The sequence below is a fragment of the Mustela erminea genome, chromosome 13 (genome assembly GCF_009829155.1).
Source record: "Mustela erminea isolate mMusErm1 chromosome 13, mMusErm1.Pri, whole genome shotgun sequence".
Taxonomy (NCBI): Eukaryota; Metazoa; Chordata; class Mammalia; order Carnivora; family Mustelidae; genus Mustela; species Mustela erminea.
This window is the reverse complement of record NC_045626.1, coordinates 63,470,606-63,487,431: the sequence shown is the minus strand read 5'-3', so window position 1 is coordinate 63,487,431 and position 16,826 is coordinate 63,470,606. Positions and strand designations below refer to the sequence as shown.

The window sequence follows — 16,826 nt, the reverse complement described above, 5'->3', positions numbered from 1 at the left end:
AGGAGCCACGAGGGGCGCTAAGCTTGCCGGGAAGTGCGGCGCAGGCCGGAAGTGCGGCGCGTTCGGCACAGGGCTCGCCGGGAAATGTAGTCCTTCGGGGCGGCCTGGGGCGGTGGCCGCACGTCCCGCGGACCCGGTGGCAGATCGGGCGTGGACCCGGGATGGCTGGGCCGGGGGGCTCGGGAGGCCCTATTGGGGCCGGGGCCCTGACAGGCAGCGCAAGGTCCAAGGTAGCCCCGAGTGTGGACTTTGACCACAGCTGCTCCGACAGTGTTGAGTACCTGACACTCAACTTCGGGCCCTTCGAGACAGTGCATCGTTGGCGGCGCCTCCCGCCCTGCGACGAGTTCGTGGGGGCCCGGTACGGCGGCTTGGGGATGGGGGTGTGTGTGAGGAGGTCCCGGGGCGGGGTCCAGGGGCCGAGGCCGGAGCGTGGTGTCCAGGAGTGGTATCTGGTAATGGGGGGTGGGGAGGAAGTGGTGATGTCCTGGATGATGTCGAGGCCTTAGGAGGGTGTTCTGAGGAAGTCTCAGAGCGGGGTGGCCTGGGGCAGGGTACTAGAGGGTGTTTATGGGTCTGGAGCTGGGTTCCCAGGTGCTCTGCAGTGGGGCGAGGAGTCCAGAGAGTCCCAGGGCAATGTCAGGGTCCCTGTATACAGGGTCCTGGGGTACTTGTGGAATTTGGGGATCTCTAGTGATCTTGGGCAGTTGGGAGGTGATACCTGAATTCTGCAGCAGCCTGGGTGCTTAGTCTCATTTGTTGGCTGCCCCCAGGAGGGTCCCAGCCTCACTGCCAGCCACCCCTTCTTTCTTTTCCAGGCGCAGCAAGCACACAGTGGTGGCCTATAAAGATGCCATCTATGTATTTGGTGGAGACAATGGGTGAGTGAGCGTGAGCATCAGGGTGTTTGTACCAGGGAGGGAGAAACATGGTGGTTCTAACTGGGTTAGTTCTAACTGGGTTAGCTAAGTCCTCAGCCTTTGTTTCTCCACATGAGAGACCCTACCCTCAAGGCCCTCTGCACAACATTCAGTGCGTAGCACATGCTTGGGACACACAAATATGCCTCTTGTTCTGAGCGAGTGGACACGGCCTTGAAAGAAAGACATCCGCTCTGGCTGCCACCCTCCCCAGACACTTTTCATTCTCTGCCCTTCTCTCTGGGCTTTATCAACATGCCCCACATGGCAGCGTTTAGAGGACAGTTTTATTTATTTTTCCTATTTCGCACTTTTTGTAAAGGTTTTCCCACACTGCTAGAAATTCCTGGGAAACAGCTTTCCTGACAATGACCTGGTGTTCTGTTGGTTGGGACACCTCCATGCCAGGAACTGTTCCCAGTTAGGTTGTGGCTGGTTTCCTTGGGTGAGAGATAATGGCAGAGGCAAACCTTTGGTCTGTGCAGCTGGTTCCCCCGGGTGGCATTCCCCTAAGACCCATTCCCAGAGGGAAAGAACTGTTTTAGCTCTTATCATGGGCTGGGCCCTGTTAAGTACTGGGTGTGGGCATAGCCTACGTGCTTGGAGAGGAGAAGGGGGCCTGGTCTGGGCTGGGAAGCTTTCCTGGAGGGGTTGATGACCTGAAAGATAAGTCGGAGTGAATCGGGTAAGAGGACGAATGTTCTCTAAGCAGAGGGATCAGCATGGGCAATGGCCCGGGGTTGGGGAATGCAGAATGGCACCAGGCCTGGAGTCTGGGCAGGGCTTCCCTCCCCCCATTCATTCTTTGATGTGGTCAGGAAAGGCGGGGGATGCCCACCAGGGCTCTGGGAGGCTCAGGAGCCTGCTAGATGTGGGGTTGAGGCTTGAACTTTGGTCTCCTGGATAGACCCGGCTCAGTTTAAGTCAAAGCTTTGTGACTTTGGGCTCGGGTAGGTGGCTTAACAGCATTAACTGCATTGTGGTCTCCTCCTCTGTATAAGGGGCGGCCATACGCCCTGCTTTTGCAGCGTGCTCCTGGGGATCAGTGAGCACCAAGCTGGGAAGGGCTCTGGATGGAGGTGTTCTGCTGGTATAGTGTTTGCACCTGACCTGTTCTACTCAGGAGTCCATCCCTTCCCTTCAATTATAGGACTTCGTCTGAAGCCCAGAAAGGCTGGCCTCTGATTGGTTCTGCAGCCTTGGTTTTTCAGGACTCCCTGGGGTGTGTGTGTGTGTGTGTGTGACTTGGTGCTGGTGGGGTTCACAGGACCCTATGAGGACCTGCAGACCAGGCAGAATGGCCCTGGCTTCCATCCTGTCTCCCCCACAGCCTCTTCCTCATGAGCAGTTGGAGGGATCTGCAAATGCAAGTCTCATTGTTTTCCTCCTCAGCCCATAGCCCCGAGATGGCTCCCTTCCCTCTGATTAGGAGCCTGAGCTGTCCTGGCTATCAACAAGGCCCTATACACTTGTGCCTGCCCTGCTCCTCTGCCCTTGTTTTGCACGGTGCTGGGCCACACCACTGCCTCGCTGTGTTCTGAGTGAACCAAGCATCTCCTGCTTGGACCCTTGTACTGGTGGTTCCCTCCTTCCCGCCCTTCCCACCTCTCTTCAGAATATGCTGTGAGTGAGGCCTTCCCCACCGCCTGGGCCAGCTGTCGGCCCTCTCTCCCCTTCTGCACCTCTTGCTGGCTCCATGGTAAGAGCACAGATCTCACGGGATCATCTCAGTGTTATCTCAAAGCACACAACTCTGTCCTCCACCAGGGCGGGACCTGTACGCAGTACACGGACAATTCAGTAAATGTGTGTTCCAGAGATGTTCACTGCAGGCTTAATGACAACCCCCAGACTGGAAAAGGTGGGGGGTCCAGCCCAGGGCAGCAGCGGGGAGCATCCCTAGGAGTGTTCTGTAGCAGGTAGCGTTGTCGTGGCAACTGTGTAGCAATGAGCAGAAAGACTCGCTACAATGTGGCACCAAGAAACAGAGTACAGATTTGTCTCACTCTGGGTGCAACTTTGCAAAGATGGACTGGGTACAAAGAAAGATGGCTTCCTGCAGTGTCCAATAGGGGGAGGGGGGAGAAAGGGAGGGGGAGGTGGGGCAGATGGGAGAGGGGAGAAATGACAGTCACATCTCTGCTTCCTGGCTCCTGGCTTCCGGACTGCATGGCCTTAGACAAACCCTTTATCTCCCAGGCCCCTTCCTCTTCTGTAAATGCAGGTGGGGAGCACAGCCCCCTGCTATAGACTGAGGGAGGGGTGCAGGGGGGATCCTGTACAGGCCTGGCCTGGAAGGGGTGCCAGGCCCCTGTTAATTGACTCCCTTTTTCTTTCTTACTGACACGGGTGCAGTGGTAACATTGCAGGTCCTGGTGCATGGCCAGTGGATTTGTTTCCTGTTTTATTGTATCTTGAATGTAGTTACATTGGCTTTCCAATAAAGAGGAGGAAGGAAGATTAGAGAGGAGCAAAAGGGCCTCCCCGGAGACGTGGGAAGCTCTGCCTTGTAGCACAACCTCAGAGAAAGGGGCGCTGAGACTTGGGAGTGAGAGTAGGGGGTCCTGGAGCCCGGCGTGAGGTGTGGGCCCTCAAGCAGTCAGGATCATGCTTTGGACCTGACCCCAGGCAGGCGGGTCCCACATGCGTCACCGCCCTGGTACCCGCACCAGTGGGGGCGCGCCCTTTGTGGTCCCTCCCTGGTCCCTCAGGCATCAGCTGGTTGCCTGACCCGGGCTGAGTCCCCATGATGGCCCCACCCCCACCACCCGGGCTGCAGTGTGCATCTCCTGGGTCCTGGAGAGCAGACTGGGACCAACCCCGGACCGACCGCAACCTGTCCCTGGCTGTCTTTCAGGAAGACCATGCTCAACGACCTCCTGCGGTTCGATGTGAAGGACTGCTCCTGGTGCAGGTGGGTGGCCTTGGAGTCCCAGCCCCCCTTTCCCCCAGAACTCCGTAGCCCTGTGCTGGCCCCAACTACTAGCAGACTCATGTTGGGGAAAGCTAGAGATCAGCTTCGGGGAGGAGAAAACAGTGGCCTTTAGTGTTCCCCTCTGTCTCCCGGGTTCCTTTCCCAGTCTGCAACTCAGATTGATTATTCTGAATCCTCTTAATCACGGGGGTCTGTTGGATTGGTTCCTGGTCCACGCACTGTGCCTCAAGAGAGCCCTGCAGTCACCGGGCCTTCTCCTGGGCAGGGAGCTGCTGTGGGATTTGACACTGGGAGTGGGGGGAGGAGGCATCGGCTGTTGGGTCCTTCCAGGACCGACCCTATGCTGCAGTGGGGTGCTGCCCAGGGGCTGGCAGTCGGCGAGGGGCCTTCGTGGGGCCTCTCCTCTGCCCGGAGTCCCCACATGGGTAGTGGGCCAAATGCAAGCCCCAGCCACCTCCGCCAGACGGCCCTCCCAGCTGTGTGGCCTTGGGCAAGGCACTGCCCTCTCTGAGCACAGCAGATCTGTACCCATCTGTTCCAGTCTCCAGCCCTGCCCAGGGGGCAGCTCTCAACTGAGGGGGAGAAAGGGATCCCAGGATTCGGAGGTACGGGGCTGGCCGGGCACTCCTGCTCCTGAGCTCCGCCATCGGCTTGCGCGGGAGGAGCACAGAACCTCCGAGTCACCTGGGTGCCCCACTGTGGAGAGCTCTGTGTGCCTCTGCCAGTCCCTCGGTGGCAGGGTCTCACCGCCCCCTTTGGATGGAGGAGGATGTCCAGGCCCAGGGTGGCATACTGAGCGCTGGGATTGCTGTAGAAGTTTATGTCTTGTTCCTCTCGCCCTGGCTTTCATAACATAGCCAATAGTTACACATTAATTTTAAGAATCACCCTCAAGACTACAATCCTTCACTAATAATTGCTTAAGGATAACACTCTGAAAAGGAGCAGCCCCAGGAAAGAGGTAGAAATGGGGTTTTAGTTCAATAAGGAACGTGTGTGGTCAGCGGCTGCTGGAGTCGGGACACGGCGCCACCGAGGGCGCCCAGATGGCAGCTGCGGGCCGAGTTGCTCTCTGCTGTTGAGTCCGAAAAGCAGATGTTACAAAATACCCACCCCGTGACTCCATTGACAAAACTCCTCAGAGGCATTAACAAGCATAGAAAAGGGGTGTGTGTGTGTGTGTGTGTGTTGGGGGGTGGGAGGTGACTTAAAGCTACAGATGGAGCTTTCTGGTAAGTCTTTTCGCTGCTTCTGTGTTTCCTTCTTTATCAGTCATTTGTTCCAAGTTTCTATAATGAGGGGCATCTGGGTGGCTCAGTTGGTGGAACATCCGACTCTTGGTCTCAGCTCCTGTCTTGATCTCAGGGTTGGGAGTTCAAGCCCCGTGTTGGACTCCATGCTGGTTCCTGTGGAGCCTGCTGAAAAATATAAAAATATAAAGCTTCTATAATGAGATAGGTATTGCCTATAAAATGCAAAAATGAAAGGAATCCCGGGGTTGGCAGGGGGTGCCCTGTGTGGCTTGGACTGCACAGCTGATCCCTGCTGACTCACCACCCCCCTCCCCACCCTGCAACTTACCCCCCCCCAACACAGGGCCTTCACCACCGGCACCCCGCCAGCCCCCCGCTACCACCACTCAGCTGTTGTCTACGGAAGCAGCATGTTCGTCTTCGGTGAGCTGCCTCTTACCTCCAGGGCCCTGTGCCCTCTTTGGGGCTTGAAGCTCCCTTGTCCTGCCACCTGGCCCAGGGCTCACTTGCGGTGCCTGGCCAGTCTCTCTGTCCATATGCTGTCTTTTTCCGCCGGAGTCCTCTGGGTTCCTGCACTGGCCTAGGGGCCTCGCAAGGGCCCCTGTGGCCTTGTGGGTCCCTTTCCCTCACTGTGCCGCTCTCGCGGGGTTGGAATGGTCTGCCTTTGTGACCGGGCGGGAGGGTGGTGGCTCTCTTCCCTCCTCTGTCACTCCGCCAGGGGCAGAGGACAGGGTTCTGCTCATTTCTGGATCCCCAGAGCCCAGGGCGGGGTCAGACAGGCAGTAGGTTCTCTCCAAGGTTGACAGAGGGAGTCCCACGACACGTCTAGAGAGGCCAGCCTTTTGCCCCCGCCTCTTGGGGTTTGAAGCCTCTGAGAGGCTGTCTTTGGGTATGACCGTTTCTCCCTCTCTCTACCCAGGGGGCTACACTGGGGACATTTACTCCAATTCTAACTTGAAGAATAAAAACGACCTTTTTGAATATAAGTTTGCAACTGGCCAGTGGACGGAGTGGAAGATTGAAGGACGGTGAGAAACTTCGCTGAAACCTTCAGGGGGTGAGGGGTGTCCTAAGGGCTCCTGCACTGAGTCCCCTGTAGCCTTACAGAAGAAGAGCCCGAGGCCCAGAGAGGACTGAGTTGTGCTCACTCCCAGCTGTGCCTGTCTGAGGCCTCCTCCCTGCCCTTAGATTCTCTCCTTTCAAAGTGCAGAGGGGGCCCCAGTGGACTGCTGATGGGTGCTTCTCTGGTCCTGCTTGGTGAGGAACACCCCTCCCCCACCGGCTTTGATATTTTGGTGTTGGCTGGAAGGGGGCTTTACCCTGTGAACATCTGAATTCCTCATTCCCCTGCCCCTGCCTCATGAGCTCAGCCTCATGACCCCCGGCTGGCATCCCCAGAGCCCTGGCGTCAGCAAATATAGGTGTGGCAGCTCTGGGGGCCCGGCTGGCCCCATGGGGCTGTGAGGCTTGGGTCTGTGCTGGGTGGCCTCGCTCCTCACCCCAACCTTGCACTATAGGTTGCCAGTCGCCAGGTCCGCCCACGGCGCCACGGTGTACAGTGACAAGCTGTGGATCTTCGCTGGCTACGACGGCAATGCCAGGTAGGGGGTGCCCAGCCGCAGCCCCCCACCTCTGAGCAACCCCGCTGGTGTCCTGAGCCCCAGACCGGGCCTTCCTGGCGGGGTCAGGCTCGGGCTGGCAGGGAGTCTCAGGAGGGTCGTGTGCACAGGAGTGAGGGGAAGAAGATGATGGGTGGGTTGGGGGTAGAGAGCGACTGAGGGGCACCCCCGCCCATTCCCACCAAGGACACCACCTCGGGGCATCCAAGGGGGCAGCAAGCCAGGCCCACACTTGCACAGCTGTTTGCAGGCGTGCTGGTCTCTCCTGGCTGCACTGGGTGTTGGGTGGGTGTTGGGTTGGCTGGGGGTTGTCAGAGCTGTGGGGTGGATGGTGGCCCCCTGAATTGCTGGGTGAAAATCCTCAGGCCCGAAGTGAAGAGGGACCCTGAGGGGCCTATGTGAGCATGTGGTGGGAGAAGCAGGCCTCAGACCCAGCCCCTCCCCCGTGGACGACAACACAGGGTTCCTGCCTGTGTACTGGGCATTTTCCCCCTCATTTTAGACAATTGGCTTTACTGTATTTTTCCGATTATAAAAGTAGCATGTGCTCATTCGCCAAGATCTCAGCATCATAGAAACTCCAAGGGGTAGGGCACCTGGCAGGCTCAGTTGAAAGAGCTTGATCTTAAGGTTGTGAGTTTGAGCCCCATGGTGGGTGTGGCAGTTACTAAAAAAAATTAATTAAAAAAGAAGAAGGACCAGCTCCAAGCGGTGACAATGTTAGTGGTAGTTTCTTCTCTCTCTCTCTTTTTTGAACAGATTTTATTTATTTATTTATTTATTTATTTATTTATTTATTTATTTTAAAAAGATTCTATTTATTTATCTGTCAGAGAGAGTGAGCATAGGCAGAGGCAGAGGGAGAAGCAGGCTCCCCGCTGAGCAAGGAGCCGGATGTGGGACTCGATCCCCAGACGCTGGGATCATGACCTGAGCCGAAGGCAGCTGCTCAACCAACTGAGCCACCCAGGCGTCCCCAGATTTTATTTATTTGGGGCTTTTATTTATTTGGGGCTCTACGCCTGGGTGGCTTAGAGGGTTGAGCATCTGCCTTCGGCTCAGGTCATGATCCCAGGGTCCTGCTTCGGGCTCCCTGCTCAGCCAGGAGCCTGCTGCTCCCCCTGCTCATACTCAGTCTCTCTCTCTCTCTGATAAATAAATAAATGGAATCTTTAAAATAGAAAAAATATATTTTATTTGACAGAGACACAGTGAGAGAGGGAACATAAGCAGTGGGAGTGGGAGAGGGAGAAGCAGGCTTCCCACCAAGCAGGGAGCCTGATCCAGCGCTTGACCCTAGGACCCTGAGACCGTGACCCGAGCTGAAGGTAGATGCTTAACAACTGAGCCACCCAGGTGCCCGTTAGTGGTACCTTCTGCGAGTGTTGCCTCTTTTAGCCCCCAGGAGTCAGCCCAATGAGATCAACATTGCCACAGTGGCCAGACATTGTGCATGAGGCCACGTGTTCCTGTCTGGCAGGGTGCATAGAGAAGGGATTCAGCCAGCCCCCCCTGCCCTGAAGCTCCCACCTCATGGCTGCTCCCTAGGCCCCTGATCAGAGCTCTGTGTGATATGTCCCTCCCTGGAGCCATCCCTCCTGGCTGGCCCCAGGCCCACCCTGCCGCCAGCCCCAGCTGCGGAGATCCTGACTCCCCTGTCCTAACACAGGTTGAATGACATGTGGACCATTGGCCTCCAGGACCGAGAGCTCACATGCTGGGAGGAGGTGAGTTTGGGGGGCCAGGGTGGGGCAGGAGAGGCAGGGAGGTGAGGGTTTTGGGGGGCCAGAGGAGGGGCTGCTTTGTTCCTCTTGCCAAAGCCCAGCCTTGTCCTCAGCTGCCTCCTTGCCGACTTCCTGCCCGATCTCCGCTGCCCTTACCTAGTGACAAAAGGCTCTGGGTTTTGCATCAAGTCACGTCCGGTGACTGGTGCAGCTTGGGTAGAACCCACCCTTACTTGAATACAGCGAGTTCAGCCTGCTGGCGGGTGTCCTGCTCGTTGCTCTTTCTGGGAGATCTGTCCGACTGCTCCATTGTCTCCCCCCTGGGTTATCTTCCACTTGTAGTGATGATTTTTAGCCTCAACTGTTAGAAACTGGGCCCATTTTAGGTGGACAAGGTGGGGCTCTACTCCGTTCTACAGAAATTAGTCTAGGAACCCTGACTGATGGAAGAAGTTTCAAGAATGAAAGTCGTCCCAATTCAGCGGTGTCACCCGCACACCCGGTCCCATGAGGGCCCTGGCTGAGCTGCCTTCCCCACCCCAGGTGGCTCAGAGCGGCGAGATCCCGCCTTCCTGCTGCAACTTCCCAGTGGCTGTGTGCCGGGACAAGATGTTTGTGTTCTCAGGGCAGAGTGGAGCCAAGATAACCAACAACCTCTTTCAGTTCGAATTCAAAGACAAGACGTGAGTGCCCTGGTGCTGGGACTGGTGGTGGGCACCCCTGACGGCTGCCTGGCCGGCATCATGCCTGCGCCCTTTGCTCCCCAACCCTCGTCCCCACAAACACACCCGGCCTGCTTGAGGCTCTGCAAGGGGGGCACATCCCACCGTGTGGGCCTCACACAGGTACCATCTCCCATGGAGACACACTGCTGGTGTGAGGTGCTTAGCACGGAGTCTCCTACAGAGCTCCTCTGCCCCCCACCCTGAGATGGGCATTGAGGGCCCCTGCCACCGGAGTTGGGCTATGCACAGGCAGATCTCCTGCCCGTTGGCAGGGGCAGCAGGTGCGGAGGCGGTAGTGGGCAGCAGCTTGGAGCCAGATGGCATGGCCCGCCTGGCCAGGATCATTTGGGTTTCAAAGAAAGGATGTGCTGGAAGGTGTTGGGAAGTCCTGGGAGGGTGGTGGATGTAGGAGCAGCATCAGAAAGTGGGGTCCTGGGAGTCCTGGGAGCAAGGACTTACTTGGCTGTGGGAATCATCACACGTGTCCAAGTTGTGGACACATCTCTGTTCCACGGAGAGTGGGATTGCCTCACCGTACGGAGGCCACCCCTCCTGCCTGCTGCTGCTGCCTGCTTTATGACTGGGGGGAGGCCCAAGGGGGCGCAGGCAGAGTGGCTGCTAGAGCGAAAGGGGATGAGGGGCACTGGGCAGATGCGCTTAGGCCCTGCTTTGAGCCGGCTGGGTGCCCCAGGCGGAGGACGTTGGGGAGTCAGAGCCTCCACTCCAGCACTGGGTTCCTCTTATATGCCCCCAGGTGGACGCGCATCCCCACCGAGCATCTGCTTCGTGGCTCCCCACCGCCCCCGCAGCGGCGCTATGGGCACACCATGGTGGCCTTTGACCGCCACCTTTATGTGTTTGGGGGCGCAGCAGACAACACACTGCCTAATGAGCTGCACTGCTACGATGTGGACTTCCAGACTTGGGAGGTCGTCCAGCCCAGCTCCGACAGCGAGGCAAGTGCTGTCCGGAACAGTGGCCGTGGCTCCCGAGGCGGGGCTGGGGGGTTGTGGCCCAAGGGGGCTTGGATCCTGACTTAGCTGCCCCTGATGCCCCACAGCTTCCCACAGCCTCAGGGGGCTCTCTGGGAGGCTCCAGACAGCCGACCAGAGCAGAGAGCCAGGATGACTGAGGCCCGAGGCCCTGGACACCTGTCTTGGCCCGACCCGAGGCCCTGGGCCCCTGTTCTCCATTCTTCCAGTCTGCGGGCTTTCAACATGGCACTTCTGGCCCTGTCTGCACAGTGCTGAGGGTGTCCTGCCAAAACACCCAGCTTGAGTGCTGCTGGTGTCCCATCTGAGGTGTGCCGCCAGGGCCCCTCAAGCCCGTGGCTCAGCCCCTCCCAAATGTGGTTCTAAGCGCTCTTGCTCTTGAGCAAGGTTGGCAGGAGGTTGGTGTCTGCTGCCCGGCCTGGCCCTGGCAGACTGGTTCCATGCTCACGTGTCCATCCCCTCCAGGTCGGCGGGGCTGAGGTGCCAGAGCGAGCATCGTCTTCTGAGGAGGCGCCTGGCCTGGCCTCTGAGGACCGAGGTGGCTTCAAGAAGTCCCGCGATGTATTTGGCCTGGACTTCGGCACCACCACAGCCAAGCAGCCTGCCCCACCAGCGTCTGAGGTGAGGGTTGGGACCCTGACTACTGTCACTGCCATCCCCCCAGTGCCAGTCCTGTGGCCAGCCCCTTTCACAGATGGGCAGACCGAGGCTCAGAGAAGTACTGGTCGGGGTTACTTACCTTCTCCACACCCCTTTCCACCCAGCTGCCAAGCGGAAGGCTCTTCCACGCAGCCGCGGTGATCTCAGACGCCATGTACATCTTTGGGGGCACGGTGGACAACAACATCCGCAGCGGGGAGATGTACCGGTTCCAGGTGGGGCTGGCGGGCTGACAGCAGGGGGCTGGCCAGGGTGGATGGGCTGGGGATGCGTCACCCTGAGGAGGGTAGGGGCTGGGCCAGTGGCCACACTGGGATCTCCTTCGGCAGTTCTCCTGTTACCCCAAGTGCACGCTGCATGAGGACTACGGGCGTCTGTGGGAGAGCCGCCAGTTCTGCGATGTGGAGTTTGTGCTGGGCGAGGTGGGTGCTCTCCCTGTGCCCAGCCTGCCTGCCACCCTGCAGGGTGAGGGCTGTGTCCCGAGGCACTACTGGCCTCCCACTCGCCCCTGAAATCCCAGACCCCCCTGCACTGGGGCCAGCGGGGCCTCCATCCCTGCCAGGAGGAGGGTCCCATGTTGCCCACCAAGATGTAATTCTTGCTATAGAAAGAGGAATGCGTGCAGGGCCATGTGGCCATCGTCACTGCTCGGAGCCGCTGGCTCCGCAGGAAGATCGTGCAGGCACGGGAACGGCTGGCCCAGGTGAGGTGTGGCTCTGCCCTGCCCCTCTGGCCAGGGCGGCAGCAGCCCTGGGGCGCCCCTGAGCTCCCCTTCCTCTCCCTGCAGAAACTGGAGGAGGAGGCAGCCCCGGCTCCCAGGGAGGTCCCTGGTGGGGCAGCGGGGGGAGCCCGGCCACCCCTGTTGCACGTGGCCATCCGTGAGGCTGAGGCCCGGCCCTTTGAAGTGCTCATGCAGTTCCTCTACACGGACAAGATCAAGTACCCGCGGAAAGGTGCGGTGGTGAGGGGGTGCGGGGAGCAGGGTGGGCAGGTAGACAGCCTGAGACTCAGTGGCCACCACCACCCGCGACCACTCGTGTGGTGGAGTTGCTGTCCACTGTCCTGGATGTCCACGGAAGGAGCCCCGGGCCCTGTCCTTCCTTCTGTGCTGCCCCATGCCTCCTCCCTCTCCGTGCATCCCTGAGGCTCAGGGAGTTCTGGGCTGCAGGCCACGTGGAGGACGTGCTGCTCGTCATGGACGTGTACAAGCTGGCCCTGAGCTTCCAGCTCTGCCGCCTGGAGCAGCTGTGCCGACAGTACATCGAAGCCTCCGTGGACCTGCAGAATGTGCTGGTTGTGTGCGAGAGCGCCGCCAGGCTGCAGCTGGGCCAGTTAAAGGTGCGGCTGGCATGCAGGGCCCATGGTGCCTGCCTACAGCCACTGGCACTCTGGCAACCCTCCCTCCCCTCATCCCCCGCAAGCCATCCCATTCAGGCTGCTGCCCCATGGGCCAAGGCCTGACCCTGCCTGCCTGCTCCGGCTTGTGTGTCCCAGGAGCACTGCTTGAACTTCGTGGTGAAGGAGTCCCACTTCAACCAGGTGATCATGATGAAGGAGTTCGAGCGCCTCTCTTCACCACTGATCGTGGAGATCGTGCGGCGGAAGCAGCAGCCGCCTCCCCGCACCCCCTCGGAGCAGCCTGTGGACATCGGTAGGGACCCAGGCCCCGTCCCTGAGAGCAACAGACCGGGATGGATGGCATTCGTCTTGGGTAGAGATGGGAGCTGTGGAAGGACCTGCCCGGCCTTCAGGGTGGGGTGTGTGTGCAGGGGACCCAGAGTGCTTCTGGTCTCAGGGGCATGGGCAGACAGCTCTCAGGCTCCCTGGCAGGAAGACGCCCCGACCCACAGGGCATCCTGAGGGCGGGGATTCTCCTGAGCCCATTTCTGAAGGTGGACACAGGACTCCTGTCTGGCAAGGGTGGCTGCCCGGGCTAACATCAGGTTTGAGGGCTCCCATCCACGGTCACAGTGACTAGACCCTGAGCTACTCTTCTAGGTATGCCCACCCTTTGGGGCCTAGTGAGGGGCAAGCACAGTCTGAACACTTCAGATGTTCTGGTTCCTCCCTTGTCCCCACCTAGCCCGGGAAGGGACAGCACAGTCTCATTCATCCCCTGACTCCCCAGGGCCTGTGCTGCCTCTGGCCGTTGGCCCTGAGTGACATGTGTCAGGACACAGTATTTGCCAGGACCAGAGGGAGCTTAATAAGCACAAGGGAGGGGAGGAGGGCTCGCAGGGCTGAGTTGGGGAGATAAGACTCTGGGGGGCAGGCCAGAGTAGGGCTTCTGCCCCCAGGGGTGGTGTTTTCAGGGCAGCAAGATGGGCAAGAAGCAGTGTCCATGGAGCCCTGAGGCCCAAATGGCTCAGGGTCTGCTGGGGGAGCAAGAGGCTTCTGCTCAAGGTCCCCCCACACTACCCCTGGGGCTCCCCCCCCAGGCACATCTCTGATCCAGGACATGAAGGCGTACCTGGAGGGAGCAGGTGCGGAGTTCTGTGACATCACTCTGCTACTGGACGGGCACCCAAGACCGGCCCACAAGGCCATCCTGGCCGCCCGCTCCAGGTGGGTGGAGGGGGTGGTGTGTGGAGGGGGTGGTGTGTGGTGGTGGAGCCAGGCAGGCCCACATTTGCGGCAAAGCCAGCAAATGCCTGCATTTGCTGCGAGCCAGGAACCCCCCCGCCCCTGTCTGCAGCTACTTTGAGGCCATGTTCCGGTCCTTCATGCCAGAGGACGGCCAGGTGAACATCTCCATCGGGGAGATGGTGCCCAGCAGGCAGGCCTTCGAGTCCATGCTGCGCTACATCTACTACGGGGAGGTCAACATGCCGCCCGAGGACTCTCTGCATCCTCCCCGCCAGGGGGCGCTCCCAGGGCCCACCTCAGGCGGCTTTGGAGACCAGCAGAGGCTCCGAGGATTCCCCGGTGCTCTCCCGGGGTTCCCTGAAGGGGTTGGTCGGCAGGCACAGAGGGTCTGCAGCCAGGAGGGGTGGGTGCATTCTTGACCCTCATCACTGCCCAGAGGAAGGGGTCGGTCAACGTCCCATGTGACAGGTGAGTAGATCACCACGGTGGGATTCCTGGTCACATCACTTCTTAGGGTTCTGAACTGGGTGTGAGAGGCCTTCCAGGGCTCTGAGGCCATGGTCAGTCCTGCAAATGGGAATGTGGGTGTTTTCTTGGGAGAGGCTTTCTGGGATTTTTTCGGGTCTGGACGAAGCCCAGAGTACTTCAGAGTCTGTGTAGAGAGCAAGTTGGATGGGAGCCCTGGGCCAGCGCCTGGTGTCAGGGTGGGTTTCCTTGTTCTGAGCAGGCAGGAGGCAGCTCAGGTTTCCTCTGTCTCTGGGGGGCCTGGGGCTCCAGCTGCACCCTCCCTGGGGAGATGGGCAGGTGGCGGGAGGACAAGCTCCTTGGGCCGGCAGCTCCTTAACTAGCCCCCAGCTACCTGTTTGCGGCCCCCTACTATTACGGCTTCTACAACAACCGGCTGCAGGCATACTGCAAGCAGAACCTGGAGATGAATGTGACTGTGCAGAATGTACTGCAGGTAACTCATGGGTGCCCACGGGCCTCCTTGAAGCCCTGGGGGGGGGGGGGGACGGTGGCTGAGAGAGGGAGCAGCCCCTCAAGGAACCTGCTGTTCCAGATCCTGGAGGCAGCCGACAAGACGCAGGCGCTGGACATGAAGCGGCACTGCCTGCACATCATCGTGCACCAGTTCACCAAGGTCAGGGCCCTCCCAGCCCCGAACTGGCCGGCTGGCCCTTGGCATTGGCTTTGGCTGGGTGCAGGGTGGGGCGCATGGAAGCAGCTTCTCTCCTGCGGCGGTAGGCCTGGGGGCGGTGTGGGGGGAGGCACTCGGTCAGCCCATATCCTGGCTCGCCAGAGCTCAGGTGTGTGTGGGGGGGGTGGACTCTGAAGGGCATCCTGGCCCTCACGGGAATCCGGGTCCGTCCAGTGTGGGTCTTCCAATTGCCTCCTGCAGGTTTCCAAGCTGCCCACGCTGCGCTCGCTGAGCCAGCAGCTGCTGCTTGACATCATAGACTCCCTGGCCTCCCACATCTCTGACAAGCAGTGCGCGGAGCTGGGCGCTGACATATGAGGGCCCACGTGGTGCCGGCCCACTCAGGAATCACTGTGCTTGCTCCTGCCCTGCCCACTGCAGACTACTGGATCTGCCAGCCAAGGGGCTGGCTTCCCTGAGCCTTCGAAGGGAAAGGGAACACGGGGTCTCTGCCCCGTTTCACTGCCGAGGACACAGGTCACACAGGGAGTGGATGGTGAAACAGACGCCCTCCCCCCAACCCCAGCCAGAACCTCTCCTCGGAGGTGGGACAGCCCACCATGGAGTTGGTGTGGGGCTGCCTATCCAGCAGGGACTGCATGGCTTGTGGGTTTGGCCGCTGGGTCCTATTGCCAAGGCCCCTCTGACGTAGGAGCTACACAGTATCCCCTCACCTTTACGGAGGCGGCTGTTAAGGGCCCCTACTGCCACCCGGTTTGTGAATGGGCACATGGAATTGGACTCCAGATGAATTTTGGGGTGTGAAGGGCCCTGAGTCAGCACCTAGCCTGAAGGGCCATTCTGGCCAGGGCCTGGCTTCCAGAGGAGTTGCAGGATCTCACCCCACTGTGTGCACATCAGGGGCCCCCAGCTGCACCAGGGGGAAGTCAGTGGAGGTGCCCCCCCCCAGTCCCCATGTATCCTTAATTATTTATTGTCATAAACATGCCATTAAGACCACAGTAGTGCTAATCTACTAGACACACCTCATGGGCATAGACCCTCCTTGAGCGGGGGACAGATCATGTGTCCCAAGTGCTTGGGACACGCCAGGTCTCAGGGTTGGCAACTCCCCACCTCATCTGAGGTGTCCCAATTGTGGGGGTGGGGCAGGGCTGTGCTCCAAGGGGAACCCTGGATTCCCAAGGCTGTCTTGCTCCTACACTGCATTAGAGGCTCCTGCCTAGGCTGGAAAGCTAAGGACTGGCCACCACATCCTTCCCTTCTGTCAACAGAAGGCCCTGGGACTCCACGCTAATATAGAAAGCACTATTCTGCCTCCTTTCTGGCAGCAAGAACCCCAGGGACCCTCTTGCCCTAGCTATCAGGAAGCTACTTTGGGGGAAACAATCCTTCACACCTTCCTTCCCATTGTGCCCCCATGCAAACATGGCACCTGCCATGCCTCGGCCCTTACTGAAGAGCCCCAGGTGCCTTATACAGACAGATGGGGAGCCCCAGTGACAGGCGCCCTCAGGCATGGGGAGTCCATAAGGCTGCCAGCAAACCAGGAAATGGGCCAGCACGAGATGAGCCTCTCTGAGCCTGGAAACCCCAGGGAATGATGGACAGACCCTGCTCTATGGTGGACCCTTATAACCAGTTGCTTGACCTTCTCTTCTAAACCCATGAATAAATGAACTTACCACGGACCCTAGAAAGCCAATTTCAGAACATTGCGTGGCACTTTCCAGGACTAGGGAGATTTCGGCTGTGCTCTTGGGCTATCGTGGCCGAAGCCCAGCAGGGAGATTACGTATGTGTGCAGTTAAAACCACCTGGCACCCTGAGCCACTTGCCCATCACAGACGTGGGGAAGCCTACATTCCAGTCAACTTGAACAACAATGGGGACTCAGGTTGAGGCCAGGATTGCTATCTGCAAGGGTGCCTCTAAGCTTCCCCACCTCTTCCCAAACCTCTAGGGGACCAGAAGTGTCATTGCTGGGCCCTTACTACTGCCAAGCATATAGCACCAGGTCAGAAATTGCCATCTTTGTCTGTTTTTCAGATGAGCCCAGCATAGTGGTTAAGGGGGTAGGTAGCTGGTCTGCATGCAGGCTGGGATTGAGGTGCTATGCTGGGCCGACCCTGACTGCTGGGCCAACCAGGCCAGTGGATGGAAGCCATGCAGGTGTCCTTGCAAACTGAATCTGGCCTGGGTTTCATGGGTATTTTTTTCAGAGAGGTGAGACTGCTTAAGTCTGGGCTGTTC

At 59.1% G+C, this 16,826-nt stretch overlaps 1 protein-coding gene across 1 annotated transcript; it reads left to right on the top strand.

The window, feature by feature from the left end:
* The first annotated feature begins 69 nt into the window (after positions 1 to 69).
* LZTR1 (leucine zipper like transcription regulator 1) lies at positions 70 to 15,870 on the top strand. Its single transcript, XM_032309590.1, has 21 exons — positions 70 to 361; positions 819 to 881; positions 3,778 to 3,834; positions 5,452 to 5,531; positions 6,028 to 6,136; positions 6,626 to 6,709; positions 8,397 to 8,454; positions 8,995 to 9,134; positions 9,931 to 10,132; positions 10,634 to 10,789; positions 10,933 to 11,043; positions 11,158 to 11,250; positions 11,436 to 11,531; positions 11,616 to 11,781; positions 11,997 to 12,166; positions 12,323 to 12,479; positions 13,267 to 13,393; positions 13,524 to 13,673; positions 14,270 to 14,375; positions 14,475 to 14,555; positions 14,814 to 15,870. The coding sequence occupies exons 1-21, from the start codon at positions 162 to 164 to the stop codon at positions 14,928 to 14,930; spliced, it is 2,523 nt and encodes an 840-aa protein (XP_032165481.1). The 5' UTR covers positions 70 to 161; the 3' UTR covers positions 14,931 to 15,870.
* The last annotated feature ends 956 nt before the right edge of the window (positions 15,871 to 16,826 follow it).

Excerpts from the sequence above, each read along its gene's own strand:
- LZTR1 (XM_032309590.1), top strand. The coding sequence starts at position 162 with ATGGCTGGGCCGGGGGGCTCGGGAGGCCCTATTGGGGCCGGGGCCCTG. Across the intron at positions 5,532-6,027 it reads AAGCAGCATGTTCGTCTTCG|GGGGCTACACTGGGGACATT; the intron begins GTGAGCTGCCTC and ends CTCTCTACCCAG. Across the intron at positions 8,455-8,994 it reads AGCTCACATGCTGGGAGGAG|GTGGCTCAGAGCGGCGAGAT; the intron begins GTGAGTTTGGGG and ends TCCCCACCCCAG.